General features: G+C 37.2%; 1 protein-coding gene across 12 annotated transcripts in view; it reads right to left on the minus strand.

Moving 5' to 3' along the window:
• Positions 1–100: 100 nt before the first annotated feature.
• Positions 101–25,681, minus strand: part of APC (APC regulator of WNT signaling pathway) — a 144,226-nt gene continuing 118,645 nt past the window's right edge. For 6 of the 12 annotated variants that reach the window (XM_057538970.1, XM_007192103.3, XM_057538980.1 and 3 more), the window contains 9 exons: positions 25,268–25,366; positions 22,387–22,765; positions 20,585–20,680; positions 19,235–19,288; positions 15,378–15,517; positions 14,736–14,813; positions 14,330–14,446; positions 9,351–9,565; positions 101–7,769 (listed from right to left, as the gene is read on the minus strand). In XM_057538970.1, coding sequence (XP_057394953.1) covers positions 1,184–7,769; positions 9,351–9,565; positions 14,330–14,446; positions 14,736–14,813; positions 15,378–15,517; positions 19,235–19,288; positions 20,585–20,680; positions 22,387–22,765; positions 25,268–25,366 — 7,764 coding nt within the window. In that variant the 3' untranslated portion in view covers positions 101–1,183. The remainder of the gene's footprint in view (positions 7,770–9,350; positions 9,566–14,329; positions 14,447–14,735; positions 14,814–15,377; positions 15,518–19,234; positions 19,289–20,584; positions 20,681–22,386; positions 22,766–25,267; positions 25,367–25,681) is intronic. The other 6 variants (XM_057539007.1, XM_057539009.1, XM_057539018.1 and 3 more) reach the window with 3 other exon arrangements.

Consider the following 25,681-nt stretch of genomic DNA (forward strand, 5'->3'; position numbering starts at 1 on the left):
CATGGCAAAGTGCTGATTTATACTTGGTGCTAATCACACAGTAACTTTTTTTTTCAGGAAAGGTTAAGTGCCAATGCATGGAATGGTTAAATGCCAACAGTCAGCTTCAATTGTTTTTATTACAGTAAGAGGAATTTTACTCTTAATGCATAGAATTTGAAGAAAAAAATTATATAAGCTTTTAAAAGAGGCCCTTTTGATAATTATTAATACAAATGTGAAATAAGACCCTTAAACAAATACCGATTTCAGTAAGTTTATACATACAGCAATAATTTATTCTGAAATGTTCATTTAGTTTCTGTTGAGACACGATTCATGTCTCATTAATAAAAGAGCAGCCATCTCACCTCAAATACCAGAATATACAACAAGTTACAGCATAGCAAAAATTCTACCTACTTTCAGATAAAATCTAGTTCAGGTAAAATAGTTTCATTCAATGTTTTACAGTTACACAGATTTTGTTTTGTTTGTTTTGAGCACAAAATAGTGTAAGTTGTTACACTATAGCTATCTATATGAACATCATGTGACCACAGAATTGTTAATCATTACTTCTGAAATTGAACCATCAGTTTCATTCATGCAGTAAAGCAAAGCAGGCTGGGTAAACTTGTTCGTCGGGAACCATATTACTGTGAATTTCACAGCCACATGATTATGATGTCAGATGGACTCACAAGGACTAAAACAGAATGGTTTTTGCATAAATACCAATTTCTCCCTGATGTAAGTTTAGTCAGTTTATAATCTAGAAATGATTGATAACAGCAATATATCATATCCTCTATCTGTAGTGTTATTTTAAGACAAGCAATAATTAAAGGATGATGGGATGGGATGCTACTTAAATACATGAAAAACATACTGTACAAATATACTTGGCTTTACCATTTTCTTCCTAACTATCAAGAGTGCCTCCCAAAATATGACCAGTGAAGATGAAGTATACTATCAAATATGGCTTCCAGAACAAAAACCCTCTAACAAGAATCAAACCTATTTACAAAATTTTTCAGTCTTTTAGTTTCATTTGAAACAAAATTTTTTTTGAATTTTATTTTTTATACAGCAGGTTCTTATTAGTTATCTGTTTTATACATATTGGTTGAACAAAATTTCTACATAGCAGTTGTAATTAACACATAACACATTCTTAGTTTCATCATTCCAGCTCTTTTTAAACAGATGTCACCAGGTAGGACCCAGAATGGCGTTTAGGACTTTGAGTTCCACTGGATTCTGTATTGTCAGTTTTTGAATCTCGTTTCTTTGTGTTGTTATTCACTGGTGTTGGGATCTGAGATGGTCGGGCTGAAGTGCTATCTGCGCTGCTTTTCCTTGGGCTTGGGTTGTAATTAAAAGGACTCACTCTGGCAGCAACAGTCCCACTCGGTGAACTGTGCTTGCTTGAGCTGCTAGAACTAAATGGGGTACGTTCAGCTATAGAACTTTCATTAGTCTCTGATGCAGGGACAGGATTACTTTGTCCCGGTTTTGCCTCAGTTCCTTTTTGGTCTGGGGCATCTACCTGAATAAAGGAGTTCAGGCGGTTTTCCAAACCCATGGTGCGTACAGGAGCACTACCATTGCTCACATTTTGTTTTCCCTGATTATCTTTTGAATCTTTAGTGTTTGGGTTTCCCTTTTCTGAAACGGTGTCAATCACTGGGGGAGTATTTCCTGTTGGAGATCTTCCAGATCTAGGGTTGTTAATGGGACAGTCCTCAATTCTCACCCAAACATCCTCTGTTTTAGAAACAGCAGGTGCCATTTGATAAATCAGAGTCTTTGATTCAGCACCGTTTGCAGCACCTGAGGAAGTGGTCTGAGAAGTACTACTGGTGGGAGAAATTTCACTTTCTTTTATTTTTCTCCATGTTCCTTTTGTGGATACTTGGTTTTCTTTAGTTTGTTTGGTTCCTGAAATAGAGTTCACATGCTTTTCATCCTCACTTTTTGCTTTTTCACTAGATTCTGATGAAGCGGAAAGAATTGAGGATGAACTTCCGGTTCTCCTCCAAGTGCTTACTCGGGGAAGGGATGATGAGTGTTTGCTGTGCTCACGTTTCCAGGTTCCTGACCTATTGATGGGAAGTCTGGAAGGACTTTCGGAATGAGAGCGTGCTATATCATGGCGCTTTACTGGTCTTCCATCATTATACTCTATGGTGGGACTGAGATTAGGTGGGAGTTTTCGCCATCCACCAGCCTGAACAGACGAATGTGTAGACAGAGACATATCAGGAAGGGAAGGACTTAAAATTGGAGTCTGTGCCTGGGACCTAGTGGGAGAATCTGGTCTAGAAGATGGAGAAAGAGATTCAAATGAAGCAGATTCCTCCAATTTTCTCCTTAGGGTTGGGCTTGGAGCTTCTTTGATGAAAGTTGACTGGCGTACTAATACAGGTCTCTCTGACCTATCAGATTCACTTCCACTTGATTTAGTTGAAGACATTCTAGAAAGTTCTACCTTTTTATTGGCTCCATTGCTAGTACTCATTTGATTTAGTCCTTTGGAGGCAGATTCACTTCTTGGGATACTACTGACATTCTTGGATAAACCCGTTTGTTTGGTGAGGTTCTGTTGGCTCATCTGTCTGCCAGGAGACGTGTAAGACATTTTCCCAGAACCCGAGGACTTAGTTGAAGCAGTACTAGGGGATGACGTCCTTGGCAGCTGAGATAATTTGTTAGGAGGACTTATTCCATTTCTACCAGGAGAAATTGAGTTTCGCCCTGGAGACTGCATAGGTCTACTTAATGGCTGCTGGGCAGGTCTTGACGGAGTGGAATCTCTAGATCCTGATCTAGAAGGCCCTTTATTTGACCCAGGTGTCTGGGATGCCTGCCTCGTAACGGGGCTTAATTCTGACTTCACTGATGGCTTGGCTCCTCTGGGGGAAGTGGTAGCTGCCTGACCTTCACTAGGGCTTTTGGAGGCTGGAGTCTTAAGGGGTGGGCCTTTTTTAGAAACTGGACTTGTACTTGAAGAGCTATTCCGAACTCCTGGAATGTGAATCATTGTCCTACCTCGAGAGATTGAAGGCATGTTTGTTTGAAGGGGTTGTTTCATTTGGCTTGAAACTTCCAAATTAGATCGAACTTTTCCAGTAATCAAACTTTTATATACTTTTTTCCCTCCTTTTATTCCTTTATTTTCAGATTCTAACTTCTTAGTTTCCAATGTACTTTTCTCCCCAGGTTTTAGAATTCGTGGGCCTTTATTACTTGCAAAGGGTTTTTCCTCTTGATCAGGTGTAAGATGAAATGGTGATCCCAGAGAGATTCCTGATTTCAGGGAAAGGATGGAATCTGAATCAGACGAAGCTTGTCTAGATAAACATGCGGCAGCAGCAGCTTGATGTAAACTACTTACTATGGAATTTGCACCTTCCTGAATAGCTTTCCAATCGAAATTTTCTGAATCAGGGGATAAACCATGTTCTGAATCTGGTCTCTGTATATCTTTCAAATCGAGTGTCAAATCTTCTGCTAACATGCCACCCATATTTCTGGGACTATGCTTTTCATTATTAGCCTTGAGTCTTGAAGGCTTTTTCTTTTTTGGCATTGCAGAACTTATACATTCCTGCAACAGGTCATCTTCAGAATCAATACTGAGAGAACTGAGAGAACTGTTTCTTGAGAAACAAACAGGGGTATCTTCAACGTGAAATGATTTAGGAGCATAACCTGATGCCTGAGGTTTACTTGGTTCTCCCTGTGAGTCAGGGGGCTCTGTCTCTTTGATAGGTTCATTTTCCTTGTTGTTGTTGTTTTCTTGATCAATGTCACTAAGAGAACTTAGAGAGGAATTTTGGGAAAAGCAAACCGGAGTATTTTCAATAGCAAAATTCTGTAATTTCTCATCTGTTGCTGCCCCTCTGTCTGGTATATCTTTGGAGGACTGGGGAAAAGTGGATTGCTTCTGCAGCACGGGTTTAGGCTGACCTCGATTTATTGGATGTTTTTGAACAGTTTGTGTCTTACTAGCTGATTGTTGGTTTGAGGTTAGTTCTGTGTGGTTGGTAACTTTAGATTCTGATTCCTTATTTTCCTTCCCCTTTCTTAATTCAGCCTTTTCCCTGGAAAGGTCGACATCATCATCATCAAAATCTAGAGAACTCAAAGAATCATTTCGTGAAAAACAGTATGGAGTGCCTTCAATAGGTGTGTAATGATGAGGTGAATCAAAAGTAAAACTTCCTCTGACTCGATCTTCATTATTTGGGACCTTATCATTGAAGTCCTTGGAACTATTTTTCAAGTTCTGTTTCTTTGAATCTTTGTTGTCTGAGAAATTTCTTTCAGCATTTAAATTATTTTTTGAGTCTGTATTTTTTCTTACACGTGTCCTGTATTCAGTATTTTGTGGTATAGGTTTTACTGGTGAAGTAGGTTTCTTTTTCTTACCATCTAATTGATTTTTGTTAGTTCCAGATGAAGACATAGATGCTTGTTGGACCTGGTCCATTATCTTTTTCACACGGAAAGGCTTGTGACTTTTTCCTTTGGGCATAGCAGAATTAATGCATTCTGCAAGAATATCGCCTTCTTCTGTTTTATTGTCATCCAGTTCAGGTATAGTTACAGATGAGGCTTTCCCTGTTTGAGCCTCATCTGTACTTCTGCCTTCTGTAGGAATGGTGTCTCGTTTTTCAAATTCACCTGACTGTGTTCCTGCTCTAACACCTTCTCCAGCAGCTAACTCATTTGGAGGGGATTCTATTGTTAGATCACTTAGAGATGTAGCTGTGGAAAAGTTTATAGGTGTCCCTTCTACACAATACACCCGAGGCATATCATCTCCTGGTGTAAAACTAACATGCTTTTGTGCTTGTAATCTGTTTTGTGATGGCAGAAGTTTGTAAACAGGCAGTTGACTTGGTTTCCTTGCCACAGGTGGAGGTAATTTGGAAGAAGTCTGGGCTGGCTTTTTGGCTTTGTGTGAAGATTTTGTTGGCATGGCAGAAATAATACACTCTTCTAGTATTTCAATATCGTCATCATCTGAATCATCTAATAGATCTTTTTCAGAATCAGTGGGTTTTTCTGCCTCTTTTTCCTGGTTTTCATTTGATTCTTCAGGCTGCTCATTTTCTGTTTCATTCCCATTGTCATTTTCCTGAACTGGAGGCATTATTCTTAATTCCACATCTTTCTGAATAAATGGCTCATCGAGGCTCAGAGCACTCAGGCTAGATGAACAAGAAAATCCATCAGGAGTACTTTCTGTGGCAAAATGTAACAAAGTATCAGCATCTGGAAGAACCTGGACCCTCTGTACTGCAGCATTTACAGCAGCTTGCTTAGGGCCACTTTCTCTCTTCTCAGCACTAGGTGCTTTATTTTTAGGTACTTCTTGCTTAGTCTGAGCTGTTTGAGGAGGAGGGGGAGGAGGGGTTTTACTTCTGCTTGGTGGCATGGTTTGTCCAGGGCTATCTGGAAGGTCACTGGGGCTTATAATGCCACTCACCATTCCACTGCAGGGTTCACTCTGAACGGAGCTGGCAATCGAACGACTCTCAAAACTATCAAGTGAACTGACAGAAGTACATCTGCTAAACATGAGAGGAGTCTCCTGAACGTAGTGCTCTGGTGGACTTTTAGGTGTCTGAGCACCACTCTTTGATGGAGATTTGGCCCCTGAAGAAAATTCAACAGCTTTGTGCCTGGTAGATTCTGAAGATAAACCAGAAGCCTGGAGTCTGCTGGATTTGTTTCTAATGTGCTGTGATACTGTTGGAACTTCACTCACAGAATCTTCAGTTGATCTAGTTCCACTGTTTTCTTTTATTTCTGCTATTTGTAGGGTATTAGCAGAATCTGCTTCTTGTGTTGTCTGATCACACCCTATTTCATCTTCAGCTGATGACAAAGATGATAATGAACTACATCTTGAAAAACATATTGGGGTATCTTCTACACAGTAAGTCTGTATTGTTTCTTGGTTGATAGAGGGAACTTTGCAAGAGGAAGAGGTGGCTTTTTGGGTCTGACCGCTTCTGCTCTGTGCTGAACTTGGATGGAGCTGATTCTGCCTCTTGGCATTAGATGAAGGTGTGGATGTATTCTCACTGCTTGAAGAGATGTGTTCAGTTTTAGTGCTTTGTCCAGATGAATTCTTTGAGAATGAAAATGCTGGTTTCTGTGAAGAAGGAATGTCTGTGGTATATTTTAAACTATAATCAATAGGCTGATCCACATGATGTTTTTCTTCATTATATTTTATGCTATAATTGGTTGGTCTCTCTTCTTCCTCATGTTGCTCTTCCTCAGAGTAACGTTCACTATAGTTGGTTGGCTTATCATCTTCATAGTCATCTTCCTGACACAAAGACTGATTTACATTTTGATTAATTCCATGATTAGAACCTACTCGATTTGTTTCTGAACCATTGGCTGCTCTTGACCTATATGGGGAAACACATTCTTGCTGTCCAAAATGTGGTTGGAACTTGAGGTGTTTATCATCAGTGCTCTCAGGATATACAGGATAAGTTGTGCTTTGACTCCTTGATTGTCTTTGCTCATTTTGTTTTATTTCATCTTCTATTATATGTTTGGGTCTTGCCCATCTTTCATTCTGTGAAGGACTTTGCCTTCCGGAGTTCAACTGTTCATCAGAATATTTAAGACTATAATTTATTGGTGTATCTAGTTCTCCATCATTATCATCCATATGATTTGCACTATGTATTTTATGGGCTAGGTCAGCTGGATACTGACCATAGCTGCAAAATTTACTTTCATCATCTTCAGAATAGGATTCAACTGAAGGTTTCATTTGACCTCTTTTACCATAACCATCACTACTGCTGACACTATTTAAACTATCATTTGAAGATCTCTTGTATTCTACTTTGGCATATGGCACTGGACATGTCCTGTTTGAGTTTTCTGACTTGGGGAAGTTGTAAGAGTTTGCATGTGTGTGGGCGGTAGAGCTTCTTCTTAGTGCATTCCTCTCATCTGTCCCACAGTGTAGTTCTGGGGTAGACCCAGAACTTCTGTCTTCCTGGGAGGTATGAATGGTTGATACTTCTTCCATGACTTTGGCAATCTGGGCTGCAGTGGTAGAAATCTGCAAACCTCGCTTTGAAGAGGTTCCTGGAGTTTCTGTTGCTGGGTGGTAGTTGACTAGGCTAATACCTCGTTCTCTCTCCAAACTTCTATCTTTCTCAGAACGAGAACTATCTAAACTTCCCCTTGATGAAGAGGAGCTGGGCAACACTGTAGTATTTAAATATGGTGACAGGACAGTCATGTTTCCAGTATTAAAATTGTCTGACCTATTATCGTCATGTCGATTGGTGTCAAAAACATAGTCACCATAGAGATTTTGCTTGTGTCTCTGCTTACTACGATGAGATGCCTTGGGACTTAAATTGTCAATATTGTCAAAAGTTTCTGATAAATGCTGAGCATCTAATTCTGCTTCTAGGGCTTTTTGTTTCCTGACATGAAGAGAAGGCAAGCTTGAACCAGGAGACATGATATTGGCATCCTTATACTTTGCAGGTCTATTTGCCATGAGATTCCTTAAAGCTGCAGCACTTCCCATAGCAATCATCTTGTGCTTTGAATGAATGAGGTTCTTGAGCATGCTGACTGCTCCCATGTCCCATAATGCTTCCTGATCTTTAGGATTTCTTGCTGAGAGATTCCACAAGGTTCCGCATGCATTACTGACTATTGTCAAACTGTGAGATTTCAAGTGTTGTAATAAGGTTTGTAAGCAATTATTCTCTCTTAGGATTTGCCTGAAATAAAAATATCACAAAAGTAAGGTAAAAATCTGTTCATAGTAACAACAAATAAAAGGACAGAAAACAAATTTAAATCTAAGGATAACTACTAAAGCTTATTAACAACAGGCATAATAAAATTACACCAAATTATACTATAAATTTCAAGCATTACCCATCTCCTTTTGTTCTATCTTAGTTCATTTAATGTTTATTGTTTTAAAGTACTCATCTGTCAGACTAAAAGAAGTAAAAGCATTAAGTTTAATCAATTCTGCATTTCCTATTCTGACCCAATAGCTTTAAACATTTTTTCTTGAGCAGATGTATTTATTTTATTTACATAGTGACGGAGTTTCTCAGTTTGAGGAGTACAGATGTATTATGAAATCTTAAACTGAACAGGGGCTGTGGTAATTTAATCTCTGGATGGGCACCACAATGTCGACAAACTGAGACATCTCAGAAGAGGTAGACAGAAGAAACTGATTGACAACAGATCTTTACAAAGTCAGGGAGCACACTGTAAGCTCCTAGGTCAGCAGAATGACTTTCAGATAATCTTTCTGCCTCTGGTTTGATTATGTAATACTGCCATTCCCCCTTACATGTGTTCTCGGGCAAACTGTGTGTAGTCGTTATTTCTAAAAATAAAGTGAAAGAAAAGTTTTCAAAACATTAACTATAAAAACAAGAGTTAAGAGTCAGCATAATGAATGTTAGGATCTGAAAGAGCTATGGCTTGTTTAAGGCATGGTAAAATGAAGCTTAATGACAGCACAGTCGGCGCTGGTGGGCTTTAAAACTGATAGGCAAGGGTGCAGTAAGCTTTATCATGGCGGCTCTCTAGCAGTCCAGTAGACACCTGAGTGCTTACTGAGTCTAAGAGGTCTTGTATGAACAGAAGAAAGGGCTATAAGGCTTGTAGCTGGTGCATCAAAAACTTAAAGAGAAGATGTTTACATTCTTTTCAAAGCCATTTTACTAAAAGTACCTCATAGTCTTTTTGAAAATGAGAGAGGAACAATACAGGATAAAATAAATAAATATGCTGTGAAAGATACCCATATTTTTTGTTGAGATAATACAGAGCTCAAGTTCTGAAAATATGTGCCTTGTACCTGAGGTGCTCTCTTAGGTTTCACAGCTCTAACAGATTGGATGAATGGCGGTCGGCTGAAAAATATTATGATTATTGATGTTATGGCACCACTAGAAAAATGTGAACCATTGCACTCTCCGGATCATAACCACAAGGTTTTGTTTTTTATAAACCTCATACTCATTTAAGCCATGCTAACATATAGGAAAGGATTTTCTTCTCTGTAATATTTATGACTTTCATTTTTTCTTCTACACATGGGTTATACCTCTCAAGTATCATTTATTTCTAGACATCTTTATGATACTATGAACTTTTATTAGAATAAATATGTTAATGAATAAGTCAGGAATTAATAGTTATAGTTTCATTGTCATAAATGTAATTTGGCTTAGAACTTGCATAATTACACAAAACACTGCATACGGCTGAGTCTTTCTGAGAGTATGAATCTTACAATTTCATTTAAAAGTAATATAAAACCCTGTATTTACCTGTGGTCCTCATTCGTAGCTATCAAGCTGGACACATTCCTTAATATCCCACCTCCACTTTCAATAATAGCTAAAGTATTTGTCTGGCTCCGGTAAGTGAGAGTGCCAACCAAAAATGCAAGCGCACCATCTACGGCACATATATCAGCTTTATTCTCAGTGCAGTGTGCTGACAAATTCCATAAGGCACTCAATACGCTTTTGAGGGTTGATTCCTATCAAGAAACAGAATATGCGTCATCTAATTAGAGTTGGAATTTCCTTCTTATAACGTCTATGTTTACTTCTATTGAGGAAGCTTTTTTTTTTTTTTTCCTCTTTAAATCTTCCCTGCTGCCCATCCTTCACTGGTCAAGTATTAGGAACTCCTCATTTAGAAAAACTTTCATAAAATACCAAATCGAACTTAAGACAGTGATATCCCCATGAAACAAGCAAAACGCAATATTAGAATAATGACCTTTATGAACTTTATTCTAAGTGTTTAGATGGTGCACACATATCTCACAAGAGCTTATATTACAATATGAAACAGAACTGATGTGCATTCTGAAAAGATAGCATTTTCAGGACAACAGAAGCTAGAAAAAACCCTCTACATGCCGATATGGAAAGATATCTAGATGTATCATTAAATGAAAAGAGCAAGCTGCAGAAGAGTATCTGCAATCTTGTTTGTATAAAAACACACACACATATATTTATGTGTGGTTGATTCAAAAGTAACAATGTAACTTATTAAAAAGAAAGCATACTAGGAAAACTCCAATTTCTTAAAATCCCCAAAGAAACAAAGTAATTGAAAAACCAGAACTCCCTGGTATACAGTATCACAGTAAACTGACAAATTATAAATGTCACAGAAAATACTCTGAGTATACAGTTAAGGATATTTGGTCAAAACTTGCCATGATCCTGATGTCAGTCTTTCTTCTTACTACAAATCAATCAGGGAACAAACAAACATTCATTAGAGATCTACTCTGTGCCTATCACAATTAGAGGCACTCCAGAAAACATAGCAACTGATACTTGCTTTGAAGGTGCTAACTGTTTACTCTGGGGAAAAAAGAATGCAAAACCATACTTGAAACCAAGGGCTCTAATGGAAAGATTATTGCCATCTGAATTTAATTAAATAAGTAAAATATTTCATGGAGGAGAGCAGCTCTGCAGAAGAAAAGACCCGTACATTCAGAGAGAAGGCATGGAAGTGGAAATAAGCAAGGGAGGACTAAAGAACAGAAAGAAGACACAGAGGAAGTCAAAGTCCATGCTGGGGCATTGTGGGAAGTAAGGTCAGAGAGGTAAAAGAAGGCCCTGAATGTCATGGCAAACATTTTGGGCCTAACCCAATAAGGAACTAGCCATTGTATTGTCTTCATCAAGGTAGTAAATGAATAAAACAGTGTAGGAGCAGGTTTAGATACTACTTATCAGGAAGCAGGGAAGAAGTGCTTTCACCACTGAAGATGTGAAAAGGCTAAGAGCTCAATTTTAATTATATTGTGAATGAGGTAAAGGTGGGACATTCAAAGTATCCTGAGAACAGAAAAAAATGGCAAGAGTTTAGAGGAGTGAGCTAAACTTACAACTGACCTAGAGGTGAGAGTTGAAGGTAGGAAAATAGAATTTGCTCTCTTCAAGACTACATGTAGAGGGCCAAAGGTCTTGTTTCAAAGAAGCTTTATAGTTAAAGGAGACAAGGAGAAATGATTAGATGTTGGAAGTACACGTGGTAAAAACAAAGGGAAGAGATTCAGTAAGGAATGTGATCACAAAGTATCAAATATAGGTGTAGGTAGAAAAGAAATACCCTAGTTAATCTATAAGTCTAGATTTTGTTAGAAGCAATATTAGAAAGGACTGAAGAAGGTATGGCCAGTTAAGAAATGAAGCAAGTGACTATGTGTTCAGGGTTTTGGTTCTTATAGGAAAAAGAGAAACACTGCAGAAGTTAGAAGAAGCAACAGAGGATTTTTGTTTTCATTTTCAAAATATTGGGCTTCTTACAGATAGCTGAAACATAAAAAAGCCTACTTCTCTACACCCAGTAGATAAGATACAGAAGACAAGAGCAAGGGACTAACAGCTTTGCGTAAACAGCCACGCTTAGGGCACAGAGTGCAGGTGAAGGAAAGATTCTGCTGTGTAGAAGAGTAAGAGCCAGCGAATGATGGTAAAATGATGCAGTACGTGGGGAACATGGAAGGTAGTTTTGGTTCTTGTGGTCATTAGTAGTAAATGAAGTTGACAAGGAAGAGATGACAAATTAAAAAAAAGAGAAAAGAACGTTCATAATGACGGTTGCACTGAATGTAGAAAAAGAGGGAAAAAATAAATTCTAATACTGCTAACCAGAGCAGGCCCAAACCAGAACTGGATATTATAAATTACTGATGGGCTACTTTTTCCAAGATTGGGCTTGCATTAAAAATTTATAGATGAATTTAGGGAGAAATGATCTTTAAACTACTACTCTTTCTTTACAAGAACAGGCTATGTCTTTCCATTTACTATGGTCTTCTCTTATGCTTCTCAGTAGGATGTGTCTTTTAATCTAACTTTCTTGGTTTGTAGCAATTAGTTTGTAGATCTTTGAGGTCCTTGAGCGACAATAAAATAATGAGCTATTCAGCAGCAATACAAGTTCCCATAATACCTACAAATACATTAAATCTTTCTGAAAACACACAAGCTTGATGAGAAAGGAGTCTTAAAGTGTACATGGCGCTAATTTTTTTTGTATAATTTTATTAAGGTATAATTAGAGAACAATAAACTGCACATATTTCAAGTGTGCAATTTGATCATTTTTGATGTGTGTGTATACCAAGATAACATTTATATCACCCCCTCCATTTTCCTCATGCCGCCCATAATCCAACCCCAACCCCAGGCAATGGCTATTCTGATTCCTGTCATTGCAGATTATTGAATGTATCAATAGGTCATTCTTTTTTTTTTTTTTTTTTTTTAATAGCCAAACTGTATTCCACAATTTGTTTACCCATTTACCTATTGATGGACATTTGTGTTATTTTTAGTTTTTGGCTATCACAAATAATCTCTCTGTGAATATTTGTAAGTCTTTGTGTGAATTTAAGTTTTTGTTTCTCCTGGGTGGCCAGGTTGTATGGTAGGTAAATGTTTAATTTTAAAACACTGCCAAATGTTCTCTAAAGTTGGATAGGCATACCTCAGAGATATTGCGGATTTGGTTCCAGACCATTACAATAAAGCCAATGTCGCAATAAAGCCAAGTCACATCATGGTTTTTTTTGGTGTGCATATAAAAGTTATGTTTACACTATACTGTAGTGCATATAAAAGTTATGCTTACACTACACTGTAGTCTATTAAGTGTCCAATAGCATTACGTATAAAAAAATGTACATACCTTAACTGAAAAATAATGCTGTTGGAAAAATGGCACCGATAGACTTGCTTAATGTAGGGTTGCCACAAACCTTCAATTTATAAAAAATGTAATATCTGCAAAGTGCAATAAAGCGAGGTATGCCTGTATGCCATGTAACATTCCCACCAGCAGTGCGTGAGAATTCCAGCTGCTTAACATCCTTGACAACAGTTGGCCAATCTTTTAAATTCTAACCAATATAATATCTGTAATGGTATCTCGTTGTAATTTGTATTTTCCGGATGACTAACAATGTTGAGTATCTTTTCAAGTGCTTATTGGCTATTCACATATCTTCTTTTCTGCAGTGTGAGTACAAGTGTTCTGCTGATTCGGTAGTGTTTTAAAGGTATCTTTATGCAGACCCTAAGTATATTTGAGTATTACCTTTTTTTCCTAGTTTTGAGATATAGTTGACACGTAACACTGTTTAAAGTATAAAGCATAATGATTTGGCTTATAAACATCATGAAATAATTACCACAATAAGTTTAGTGAACATCTATCATCTCATACATACACAAAATTAAAGAAATAGAAAAAATATTTTTATCATTGTGATGAGAACTCAGGATTTACTCTCAACAATTTTCATATATAATGATCCAGCAGTGTTAATAAGATTTATCACACTGTATATTACATCCCTAGTACTTATTTATCTTATAACTGGAAGTTTGTGCCTTTTGACCACCTTTGAATATTATCTTTATATCCAGTTATTTAGTTGAATACTTATTTCTAACAATTCTTCAGTTGATTTTCTTGGGTTTTTCAGGTATAAAATAATATAATTTAGAAAAAATACATAAGTAAACAAACAAAATCCGCAGACTCTTCCTTCTCTGAAAAGGAAATTTTGAAGAGAAAAACATGTAGGCTCTGGATCAAGGAGGACTGGTTGGGTGAAAGGAAATTCAGATTAGCTAAAAAGACTTGCTTAGTTCCTCTCAAATTTCAATTAAAAAAAAATTAGCTTAGTTTCTGAAGTAGATATACTATCTGGAGATTATTTCCTTTTGTAAACAAATTATTATTTGAGGGATTTCTCACCTTTGGGTCTGATTACCTCTTGACAGGGTGACTATCAGAATTTGAGGACTCAGGTAGATTGAGATTTGGGCAGCGAAGAGTTAACACTTAACACCAGTGATTGGCAACTGAGGGTGATTCTGTCCCTTTTCCTTTACAGAGGACATCTGGTAATATGTGGAGATATTCCTGATTGTTATGACTGAGGGGAAGGTGTATTGGCATCTACTGTGCAAAGGCCAGGGATGCTGCTAAACATCCTACAAGGCACAGATCAGTCCTCCAAAACAAAGACTTATCTGGTGCAAGATGTCAACAGTGCTGAGTCTGAAAAACCCTGACTTATACTAGGCTACTTTGTACAATCTTTTCCAGCTTAATACTTTAGGAGTTTGGAGCAGTCTAAGTCTAGGGATAGGTAAGATAAGAGGGTCAGAAATAAGTGAGTCTCAGGGGTGGGAGATGGCAGCAAAAAAGTAACCAAAGATGAAATCCATATTGCAATACTAAATGTTTTCAAAGGTACCTTTTTCACTTCCAAAGCACATTCCATCAATGCTTTCACACTTCCAACTTCACGCAAAGTCTTTTTACTATTTACATCTGCTCTCCAAGACAGATTTCTCAAAACACTTGCAATAACCTGCAAATGAATCAATTTTAGAATAATTTGTTTATAAAATTATTCATACTAGTTGCTTTCTTGTTCGCAATGTTAAGAGTAGAAATATATTAATAAATAAATTTCTTCTAAATGCTAATATAGTGCCAAAAGGAATTCCTACAATATAATTATTTTCCTCTATTTTGGTGCTAATGTAGCCACAATTTAAACATGAGATGCTAAACACTGAGCCACAGCTTAAATTAATCTAAATCAGGGTATTAACCCACTAACAGCCAAGAAAAACATTTGAAATTCTAAGCAGTACCTGCTGTAAGTCCTCACTTTCAGATTTTAGTTGGGCCACAAGTGCTCTCATGCAGCCTTTCATAGAGCATAGTGTAGCCTGTAAATCAAATATTACAGAGGGTCAATAATAAGGCAACCTGGAGCCATGCTTTATTTTTGACTAGTAAACTTCAAATCCAGTTTCAATCGTCTCATTCAATCCTAACTAATGTTTTACCCATAAAAGAACTAGAACCAGATTACATAAATGAAAGACAAATACCCTCCTAATCCTTTGGTATTTGTTCTTCTCTTGGCAAACCGGAAAAATAAAGTGAATAAATGATAAGAAACAATAAGCAAAGGGTTTTAAAGTCTTTTATTCGGATGGAACCAACACGTGTATAACACTTGCACCAAGATTTCCAGATTTTTGTTATCATTCCCAGGAATAGTATTTTAAATGTGATTACATAAATCCACTACTGTGTTCCATCTTTTGCCTTTGTTTAGGCATAAGACAACCAAATGAGTAAGGATATGCAGTGAGGTATGAAGTACAGGTTTTTGTTGGTCAGTGTTTAATGAGCAGAGTGACAAAAAGTCAGTGAAAAGTAGTTTGTATGAAAGTAAAATAACTCATACCAGAGATATCATAAGAAATGGATCTTATAAAACATACCTTGTTGGCTACATCTCCGAAAGTCAAGTTTGTCAAAGCCATTCCTGCATATCGTCTTAAGGTAATACTGTAGTGGTCAGTAGTAAGTCCATACATTTCACAGTCCACTTGCAATAATTCTGCAATGGCCTGTAGTCCCCCTAATTTAAAAAGGGCAAGAGGAAAAAGATAATAATCTAAAATAAAACAAATGGGTACCAAGTTTATAAATTATTAGGAAAAAAACCTCAAAGAATGAGAATATATAAATTTAATTTTGTCTTTGGAATTACAAGCTACAGAAAATATTATAAAGGACTCTTGTGTAATATACTTATAAAGTACAAGTGACAACTATTCCATTTTCTGCCAGTTTCTCCACCCTCCAGCCCCTTGCCTTACCGAGTGAAATGAACATTATACTCTATTTACTGCACATACACTGTATCTTGTCATGGATGAAGAAGGCTGTTTTCTAACACTAGGTCTCCCTGAATGTAAGCAGTAAAAGGTAACTTATTTTTATTATTAGGACTTTACAAACACTCTTCATTGTCACACACTGTGGCCTAATTACTTTAATATATTTTTATCTCCCAAATAATTTTTAGTATCCTTAGGAATACTAAAACTTCTAAATGAAACTGTGCATGAAGCAAAGCTTATTTTTTTTTATGAAAAAGAATTACCTATTCAACTTATTACTGAACTCTATAAAATCATTTTTAATTTTTACTTTTTTAAATTCTTACTTTTCTTTGATACTCATGAAGTGTCAAATACCAATACTAGGATTTAGTATTTTCTTTCCCCTTGATTCCCACCAATGGGTATACTTAACAATGCCCACAGTGGTCAGCAGTAGGAAGGCAAGGAGGAAAATGAAGGGAAAGGAAAGGAAAAGACATAAAGGAAGGGGTGGTAAAAAGATAAAACAAAACAAAAAGACAAAAGGTGAAGCAAAATGGTGAGGGAGTGAATAAAAAGAAAAATAAAAATGCATATGGAGGTTATTCAAAATATTATTCATCATCAATATTAATCATCATGGGACTGGAGATATTCTTTTGTCAGAGAAGTGGCTTAGACAGAAAAAGAGAATATGAATATAAACAGGCAATTCTTGGATACTGTAAGTCTAAACAATCAGGTCATTAATCTGAAAGAGGATCGGTACATTTTTGTAAATGATCTAGAAGTGTCAGTATGTAGATGAATCAGCAAATCTGCAAAATAGACCAAGTTCTATCTTGGGTCAAGAATGCCAGGTCAGGGGATTTAACTCTTGGAACACTGGTGTAAATCTTTATAACTAGCACCAATGACAGATGAGTTTGAATGTAGGTAAGTAAAAATTAATTTGGTTAAGGAAAATCCAAACCATATTTAGGAAGATTTTCCTCCATCCACCCATGATGATGGGAGGATAAACAGCCAACAAAAAAAACAGCCAATGTCTTTATGGAGCTTACAGATTAGAGCAAAGACAGCCACTGAACAACTAATTTAAGTGTACTGGATTGTGTAGAAGCACAGGGCAAGATAACAGGTGAACTTAACCTAGACTGGGAGGATCAAGAAAATGGCTGAGGAAATAATGTTTAACTTGAGACTTAAAGGATGAATGAATATCTAAAAAGGGTGGGGCAGAAACAATAAGGAAGCATTTCAGGCAGATGAAACAGCATGTGCAAGGACTGCTGGGCCTGAAATATACAGCAACAAGGAGAGGGTCACAAGGTGAGGCTACAAAAATGGGTAAAGGCCAGATTATGCAAGACTTTGTGTGCCTCACCAAGGATTTAAGGCAGGGGAAGGAATAATCAGATGTATGTTCTAAACAGATTCCTATGACTGTAGGCTGCAGAATGGATTATGATTGGAAGTGGGGGGACAAGTAAGACAAACTATGGGAGAACAGGAGAGACGATAGAGGCTTGCTTGGGGTGGGGATAAAAAGAGCAGTGATTTGAGATATATTTAAGAACCAGAATTAAAGCATTTATGAGATATAGGGGATAAGAATAGACTCATGGATGTCCTCTAAGATCCTGGCTTCAGCAAGTGGGTTGACTGGAAGACCATTTTCTGAGAAAAGGAACCCTGGAAGAGACAGAGATTTAGGGATGGAGGAGACAACAAACTCAGTTTCTGTCAGCTGAGTCAGAAATGTCTGAAAAATCATCTAGGTGAAGATGTCAAATGAGCAGTTTGAAAAATGTGTGTAAATCTCAGGAGAGAGAACTTGGATTAAGCTGTAAATTTGAAAAACACTGTAACTAAAGCCATGGAGTAGAGGATGCTGCCTAGGGAGAGTGGAAGAAAGCCTAGTACAGAGCTTCAAAAAAGTCCACTATTTATTACTTTGGTAAAGAAGAAGGAACCACCGGTAAAAGAACTGAGAGTTTTGACCCAGGAAACAGATCCGGGAGTCATTGTTGACCTGAAGACAGTGGCCTTGTGTACTGAGGAGATCACCAAAATGTTGAGGATTATAAAGCAGACGATCAAAGCCAAAACAAAACATACTATGCTTCGTGCCTACATAAAATCCTGCCTGGCACAGCAGTATCTGTGATACTGTTTTAAGAAAGGTGAAATGATCTAAAGAAAATCCCAAGAAGGCACTTGACTACTTTTGTATGGAAAAACCAAAAATCTTAGGACTTGATTGTGAAAACAAAGATTAAAGAAGGATTTGGTCAATGCCAATAAAACCATGAAGAACGTGGCTAATGAAAAAAAGGACATTCAATAAAATTTAGTGTGTCAGATAAAAGAGAGAGCCCTTTATGATTTCAGGCAGGTAAAAAGAAAACTTTCAGTGAATTTTAAGGCAAAGAATCTATACATTTAAACTATAAATGGATTCACAAAAATATGATGTGAATTCATGATCAATACAATAAAAAATAGGTTGCCCTAAGAAATATTAGGATGTTTCAAGGTAATGCAAAGGTCATGAACACATCCTTCCACATTTTCTTGGTGTCTATGTTAGAGAACAGTGGTCCAGATGAACCAAATACTATCTCATATGGTATCTCATAACCTTACAGATAGTAGAGGATCAATGGCTTCAGGTGACATTTAACAAAATCCTTAATTTAAACTTATCAAAAAGAGATAATAGAAAGATGATACTTAAGTTTTAAAACAGTATATTACTTTTCTTTTACTTGGTTTAGATAGTCACCATTAGCATGAAACGCCTCATTCTAAAATAAATATTAGGGGCTCAGCATCAATATTCTATATATTGGTGTTTCACAAAATTTCCCGATCATAAGAATCACCTGGGCCACTTATTAGATTTGATTCCTAGGTTCCCTCCTCCGGAGATTCTATTTTACTAAGCTTGCTTACCACGCACGGGCCAGAGAAATACATGGTTTGACAACTGCCTCTGGTGATCATTATGATCTAGTTTGGGAAACACTAATGCAAATTAACTATGAATTCCTTGAAAGTCAGGACCACGTCTTAATCATTTTTATACCTAGTGCCTAGCACAGTTTCTGGGACAGAGCTGGGAATTAATAAATGTATACATTACTGATACTATGGCCTGAAACTTGCAATACTAATAGGTGCAAACTTAAATGACCCTAATAGTTGTAGAATTTTCTTCTATGTACAAATGACAGTCCTAGCTGACCGGGCTTAGAAATTTCCCTTCATCCACCTGGGACTTCTTTCCTCCTTACTCCTCACTGTCAGATCCCTTGTGCTGTCTTAATCCATCTCCCCACGGTCCACACACCTTGATCCTTCTTTTGCTCCAATGCAAATTCAGAGGCTAGGAGTGAGAAGAAGGTAATCCCCTGTGGCTATATCCCCAGCAGTCACACCCCCAGAGGCCCCATCCTGCTCCTCACCTGAAAGCCCCTGCCCTAGCTCCTGTGATGAAATGCCCCGGGTAGCCTTCCTACCTGAAGAAGGAAGAGGAACAAATACTGAGTCTAGATTTTACTTGGAAATTCAGATGATTAATGTGTCAGTCCTAGTCTATAGTTCATTGGAACACAGGAACATTTATAAAAAACGTTTGTGGGAGCTAAAAATTGGATTAGTTTTCCCGTTTATTCATGATTTTCCCCATTATTACTAGCGTTTAAAAAAACACCCAAACTTAAAATTTCACCAATGCTGAGACAGTACTGAGGAGGGGAGAACTCATAAGCTCATACTCAGTTTCACAGGAGGCTGGGGGCATGAGGGAAGGAAAGAGAATCAAGTGGGCCGACTGCTAGGGCTTGTGGGAAGAAAAGCATGGCTGGAGGGCAGGCGGAAATCACAAAGTACACAGCCTCCCAAAGTGATGACTCTGAAGGAGACAACACTCATTTTTGGCCGTTCAGGTTCTCTGTGTTTAAGAGTGTCATGACTTTGTCACTTTTAAGATAAGTGATGAATGATAATGATGAGGGGTGGCAGGAATACAAAGTGGGGGCTTGAATGAAATGTAACATAAATGGCACAAAAAGCAAGGGCACAGCTACACTAAGATGGAAACTCAGTGTGTGGTTCTTGCTTGTGGCACGACTAGAGCGATCCAGTTCACATGAGATGGCTCAGCATGATGCAACTTATAAATACCACATGTGCAAAATGAACCTAGAAATCAAAGAAAAACCATTACATGAAAAATGGGGGGCACAAATGCAGGTTATATAAGGTTTAGAGTATGTGAGAACACATACCTCAGAGTAATCCTTCCACAATTAATGGAATGTTTCTAACATAAATCAGAGCATAATGCTTTTCCGTATTAATCGGTTTCAGAGATACCACGCTGCTTATCATGAAAATCTAGTAAAGTACTGATAACCATGAAGATAAATGAGAATCTTAATAATAATTCCTTCTGATGTCTTTCAGAAGTGACTGAGTTCAAGAATAATTACGTAGCCCCACGTCTCAAAACAATTCAAATTACCCTCCCCGTCAACTGTCACCCAGGGTCTACCTTGACAATAGGGGCAAGAATGGACCATTTAGTATTTTTTCCAACCTTTGGCTAAGATTTTAAAAATCCAAGTTAGGTTACAAGGGTAGCAGTTTCTGCCACTTAGGACATTGTCTGTCTCCTCTGGAAACCAGAGTATAGTCATTTGCTACAAGGAGGAAGCAGATGGTAATAAAAGTTAGTGGCCTTATATCCTAATTCAACAATGATGAAAAATCTTTAGTATTCTTCTATGGCATTAAGAAACATTTTGTCTTACCAAGTTCATTCATTGCGTGTCTATGCTCCTCATCAAACGAAAGTTTCATTAGAACACACACAGCAGGACAGATTTGATGTTCAACAGGAGCTGGCACTGAAAGATAAAATTGACATAAACCATATGCTTTGTTTTCTCAAAAGTAGTGATATTTATTATACTTAAAAAATACTCAGGGCTCACTAATACATCCCTAATGCATAGCAGTTTAGTGAATCAACAAGTATTTGCTGAAGAGATGAATAAATACTACAAACATGGAAAGGAAAACGTAAGGGATTTTTTTGGTTCCATAAAAATGTCTACCTCTCATCAGCCTTTGACCAAGTCTGCTGGACTAAGTCCCATGCAGGTTTATGCTATAATTCAAATAACTTAAAAATTATACTGGCTATATGAAATAATAAAAACATTTTGGTATAAAACTTTTTATTTGCAATCTCTATTTAAACTTAAAGACACATGGCTGTATACAAATGTAGTAGAGAAACCTAGTATAAACCTAGTATAGAAAGCTTACTATACAGATACCAGATAGTAAACAAAAATTTAAAGACAAGGTGTCCAAGAAAATGTACCTGCACATTTAATACTATGCACAAAGTTTCAAAACTGTTACTTGAAATAAAAATTTAAAAAGCAAGTCTATTTTTCAGAAGTAATAATATTTATTCTATTTAACTTTTCTGAGAATAGGTATTAAGAGCACAAAATGCGAGTCATTATATAATTGTGGACAAAGAAAACAATCCAGAAAGACAATGTTCTTCCAGTAAAGCATCCTATAGTTCTCCTCATCCCTAGGACAAATAGATATAAAGGACATTTCTGCTGTATTCTATTCTTGAAAACTTTTAAATTTTAAATAAATTCACCTTTATACCTACCTAAAAAAAATCTAAATCTTTATAGATCATGTTCTCAACATCACTCTTTCTCCTACTCCCGCAATCAAGATACTGATACAATAGTCCTTTGTCATGTGTGTGTGCGCATGTGGGTGTTCTTATCAGGTGAAAGGAAGGTCTTACCTTATATACTTACTGCTTTTGGTTCTTGCTACAGGAATGAAGTAAGTTATGTCCCCAAAGGTCCCAACTCCCATGTTCCCTGCTCCTGAAGGAGAGGGGCTGGTGGCCAAGGGTTTCTCCCTGAGCAAAGAGCTGGGAGGCTGATCACCCCAGCAACTGGGGCCCCATGGCCTGAAGCAGGATGGTGAAGTAGGAAGAGCACTGGGCTGAGAGTCAGGAGATCTGACCTCTGATCCTGCCTCCACCACCCACTAGCTGTGAGGCCACAGGCAAGTCTTTTAGCCTCTCCGAGCCTCAGTTTCTTCATCTGTAAAATGGAGATGATAATATCTTCCCTTCCTACTTCACAAGGTTGTTGTAAGGATCAAATAACATATATAACACAGCTCTGTATCCACTGAGTAGAGTGATATGCAAATGTAAGAGATTATGGGTTGGTCACTAACAGCTGAAGGAACTTGTGTAAAGTCACTTTCTTGAGCTTAATCTCAAGAGATGGAGGACATAATCGCTCAAGTTCTTTCTAGATCTGCTATGCTATGACTCTGTCTTGATTTTCTGTTCTTTTGTGGTTGCACTGTAGTACATATAACATTTTCCTTTGCTAATTTTTTCTAGAGAAATAGAGAAATTAAGCTTTAAACTATGTTAGCAGCGTAGATGGCTAATATGAATTTCCCACGCCTATTCATAAAGACACCATCCTAATTTAAAGTTTTCATTTCAAAAACTTTTACATTTGCTTTGTAACATGCACCATACGGAACATACTTGGATTTTTGTCCTGGTCCATGCCTTGTTCATGGGCTTCCTGCCACTCCCAACAGGTTTCACAGTAAGCTCGTATCTGTTCCAAAAGATGAAGGACTCGGATTTCACGCCTGCCTCTCTTGTCATCAGGCTGTGAGTGAATGATGTTGTGGAGTGCTGCACTGGCCCTGGCCCGAGCCTCTTTACTGCCCCGGGAATTTCCCAACAACACAGAGTCTTTGTCATTGCCATGTAAAAGCTGGATGAGGAGAGGAAGACATCCAGACTGTCGCATGGATATACAGCTGTCTTGGGAGCTAGACATAGCTAGCAAAGTTCGCGACATATCATCCTTATCATGAGTACCAAGCATTGACAACAATGAATACACCATTTCCACCTGTGGGCCAAATGAGTTTAGAAACAAAATTATGACTTTAATATCCAAAAGCCAACACCAATGAAGTGATGAATGGGATATTTACTGTAACTCATTAAAAACAAAAACAAAAACCCCTTTCCAGGATGAAGTAATGAGCGTTATTTCAAAATCCATATAATATAATCATCACCAACTTGTTTATGAGTAAATATTAGTAGTGGTAGTATATAGTGTTGAAAAAGAGAAAGTAGGTTCTTGCATAAACCTAAATTGCTGTTTGTCTGGATCAGCTGGTGATAATCCACTGATGATAATGAATGACAATCAACTGATTTCTCTCTCTCTCTCTCATATCTCCCCCCGCACCACACACACCCACCCCCGCCAACACACACGCAGAGTCAGAAATGTGGTTTATCTAAATTCTTTACACAATTTAAAATTTTAATTTTTAAAATCTACAACCATAATCAATAAAGAGAAAATATTTTTCTGCAATTATTACTTACTAAGTACTAGCTCTCAGCAATTGGTAACCTTCACCAGATTATAATTACAGTTAAGTCCCCTACATATGGACGAGTTCCATTCTGAGAGCACGTTCACAAGTCCAATTTGTTCATAAGTCCAACAAAGTTAGCCCAGGGACCCAACTAACACAATCGGCATTTAGTACTATACTGTAATAGGTTTACAATACATTCGCATCTTTGAAAGTTCGTAACTTGAAGGTTCATATGTAGGGGACTTACTGTATAATATTGTTAAAGTTATGATTTCTCCCTTATACATGTAAAAATATCTTGTTATAAAAAGGAGAATGCTCTGATCATACAGGGATACAAAGCCAGGATTCTTATTCAATTTTTTTTTAAAAGCAGCTGGTAAGCATCAATTACTCCCTGACCATAAATTCTAAGAATTTACTTAGAAGCAGATTAGAAACAGGAAACAGTACCCAGTTATCCTGCACTGTGACCAACCTCATTTTAAAGTGAGAGCTACTGCATAAAAGTAGAGGCCATTACATAAATGTATCATATCTGTAAATTAGTGGTTCTTAACCAGGGGCAGTTTTAGCCACCCTGAGACACTTTTGGCAACGTCTTGGAGACATTTTCGGCGGTCACAACTTCGGGAGGAAAAGCTTTGGGCATCTAGTAGGTAAAGACCAGGGATGCTGTAAACATCCTACAATGTAACGAGGAATTATCCAGCCAGTAATGCTGAGGCTGAGAAACTCTACTCTAAATGCGTAAACACACACTACTCTTAGATATGAAAGTTTTATTAGGAAGGCAGTACAGAACTGTGGATAAATAGTCTTTCAAATTCTGACTCCACCATTTACAAGTGAGTGGTGTGACACGACCAAGTTATTTGAATTCTCTGAGGCCCAGTTGTCTCAGTTGCAAAATGGAGAAATTTACCTAATAGGGTTTTCTTTGTGAAGATTAAATAAAATAACACATGTATAGCACAGTAACTGGCATTCAAAAATGTAGTAAGGTCTTAATATTATCATACATAAATCACTTCAAAAGGAAATGGTATTCTAGCTGCCAGTTTTCATGCAATAGTACTGTTGAATATTAAACATTTTCTTTATAGTGAAAACTACTTGTTGATGTTGGACAGATCTGGGGTTGAATTCCAATTTAATTACACGATTCAGCTGTCTGAATCTTTTTTTGGCTTCAGTATTCTCATTTTAAAAAGAGGGGCAAGAATACCTCAAAGGGTTTTCAAGAAGATCAGAGATAATAAACATACAACTCCCAGCAGTTACTGGCATCCTAGTGGTCCCAAGTAGTAACCATTGTGAGTTATTAAAAGGATTAAGTTTCATATTAACAATACCATTGATACTCTAAAATTCATTTCTTAAATCGACATTAGTTATTTCAGTAATGCTTTTCCTAAGAGCCACTATATTATTAAAGTAAAAAAGACTATGTAGAGTATGCTGTGAAAACAACTAGTGGAATTATTTAGATTTAACTGAAAATATACTGCTTAGTAATATTAGAATTTCATCTTTGTTCATATAATAGTAAAGCCTCTGGCTTTAAAACAACAATAAAATAATTATTTTCTTTTCAAACATACTATTCTCAAGTCCCCCAAAATATTTACTAACGTCTAAGAGACCCTAAGAAAACTCACTTATCAGCAGTGGATAGGATAACATTCAATTTCAATAATTTTTCCATCCACTAAGTATTTATTAAACACTCAGTATGTGCAGATTCTGTGCTAGATGCTGCAAAGGATAAAAAACAGTCCCTGTGCTCCAACTGTAGTGATTCAAAGGAGGTAGACAGATTGCATGGGGAGGTGAGAGGACCCTGGAAATCAGAAAACGTTTTGTAAAGAAGGAAAGCCCAAGAAGGTTTCTGAAGGCTGGCTAGGACTCTGACAGTCATTTTTCGGTGGGGTGGGAAGTGGAGGTGTGTGCCGCTGCAGGCAAGGCACAGAGGCAGAAGTCACAGGGAGTGCTCAGTGCTTATAATCTATTACCTTGGTTCCCAGATGACTTGTCAGCCTTCGAGGAGCAGAATGTGTGCTGCTAGAACTCAAAACACTGGCTGTTTCGTGATCTATTCGTGCAGTTGAACCCTAGAAATTAAGCAAATTATAGACAGTATAATTTAGATTATAGATAAATACAGCTAACTTCATGTTAAGGTACTCCAAATGAACTGTCTTTAGGGTAAACAGCTAAATATACCATTAAAAGTGTGAACATTATAACTGCTCAAAATGAATATTTTTACCTATAAACTTAAGTAGAGTTTAGAGAAACACTGAAGGAAAAAAGATTGCTGCAAAAGACAGTTAAAGTACAATGTGGAAGTAACCGAACACTGCAGAAATTCTAAGAGTAATATTCTTTCACAAATTAAAAGGCATGAAACCACATTCAGTTAAATA

Source organism: Balaenoptera acutorostrata, chromosome 2 (assembly GCF_949987535.1).
Source record: "Balaenoptera acutorostrata chromosome 2, mBalAcu1.1, whole genome shotgun sequence".
In the NCBI taxonomy this organism is placed as follows: Eukaryota; Metazoa; Chordata; class Mammalia; order Artiodactyla; family Balaenopteridae; genus Balaenoptera; species Balaenoptera acutorostrata.